This window comes from Dinoponera quadriceps, unplaced genomic scaffold (genome assembly GCF_001313825.1).
Source record: "Dinoponera quadriceps isolate SergipeBrazil2010 unplaced genomic scaffold, ASM131382v1 scaffold7385, whole genome shotgun sequence".
Classification (NCBI taxonomy): Eukaryota; Metazoa; Arthropoda; class Insecta; order Hymenoptera; family Formicidae; genus Dinoponera; species Dinoponera quadriceps.
This window is the reverse complement of record NW_014561240.1, coordinates 1-1,527: the sequence shown is the minus strand read 5'-3', so window position 1 is coordinate 1,527 and position 1,527 is coordinate 1. Positions and strand designations below refer to the sequence as shown.

At 34.4% G+C, this 1,527-nt stretch overlaps 1 protein-coding gene across 1 annotated transcript; it reads right to left on the bottom strand.

Moving 5' to 3' along the window:
* Window positions 1–604: 604 nt before the first annotated feature.
* LOC106750972 (cytochrome P450 4g15-like) lies at window positions 605–1,388 on the bottom strand (the record flags this gene model as incomplete). Its single annotated transcript, XM_014631695.1, has 3 exons — window positions 605–823; window positions 927–1,101; window positions 1,220–1,388. Coding segments are annotated over 3 exons (549 nt in total), but the record flags the coding sequence as incomplete, so codon positions are not given.
* Window positions 1,389–1,527: the final 139 nt, after the last annotated feature.

Here is a 1,527-nt window from a genome sequence, read left to right as displayed (position 1 = left end):
ACTCTAACTTAAAATGTCTTTGGCACGACTTTGAAGTACACAATGAGCTGATAAATGACAAACGAATTTCGACATGCGCAGAAACGACATTACTTTCCGGTCCCCCTAATAGACGATATTTGTATCGAGAAAGAACGCACATCGAGAAAGAGGATAAGTCTCAAGTGTATTGTGTGCTTTATCTTTTATTTCTTGAAAGATACACAAATATATATTACGTATATAAATAAATATATATATACATAGATGTATATAGATATAAATATTAGCAATTGAATGTTAGTAATCGACACAAAAGACTAAAAGATAGCGTGTTATACGTAACTGATCTAAAGAAGAAAATATCTACAATTTTTTTTAATATTTTCCACATAAACCATTGTTCCACATGTACGTCAAAAAACGCAATTTGGAAAGGCAAATAGAAAAATTCTCAGAAGAATCTAGTATTCCAATACATATGAATGATAAGTAGATTTCTTAATATGAAAAATGAAAAATAGGCTTCTTGTCAAAACACACACACACACAGAAACACACACACACACACACACACACACACACACACACACACACACATATATATATACGCATTGGCATATTTGTATTTTTTCATTCCTATGAGGAGATGGTATCTCCTGTCTGAGATGCGGTTTTACGCGACTCGATCTTGACGTTGAATCCGTCGCCCCTTTTCAGGGTAATCTCTGCTAGCAAAGGAAATTCTTGATATGCCACGTTAGAAATAATACGATATTTCCTTAATATCGTGGACAGTAAAATCTTCATTTTCAGCATTGCGTACTTTCGTCCCAAGCATGACCTACGAAGAAAGGGCCAAACATTAAGAGATGTGACAGTATATTCAGTACTATTCGCTTGACGCCATTAATAAGATTTTATGGCTCATAAAGGTTTCTTTTTACCTCGGCCCGGCACTGAAGGGAATATAAGCGTAAGGATTTCTCTGCTGCATTTTATCCGGTAGAAAATTGTCTGGATTAAAAACTAGTGGATTCGGGTAATATTTTTCTGCACGATGTACCAGGAATGGAACTATCACAATGGTGGCATCTTTTGGAATAACGTAATTGCCTGTAACTTAAACATAAAGATGATTCTCTTCTGGTGTTAATCTAATTTACAACACGTGTACTAAAAATATGACATATATGTGTGTCAACTAGTGACACGATACAATTCATTTGTATTGTATTACCTATTCTTACGTCCTTATTAAGTTTCCTTCCAAATATTGGTATTGCGGGAAAAAGCCTCAATGTTTCTAATATAACTCTCTCCAGATACTTCATGTTGACAGTGTCCACAAAAGTACACTGCCTGTCGCTGTCCAAGAATATAGAGTCCATTTCTTCGTGTACACGTGCCTGGTCAATGAAAATTAATAATGTCGTTTCATTACATGTTCAAATACTCTCATTTTTGCAGAGAAATCTTTAAAAAATATCGAGAAATGGAATGACAGCCAAGTAATTCGAATTTTATGACTTTTCATTTTTATGGCAT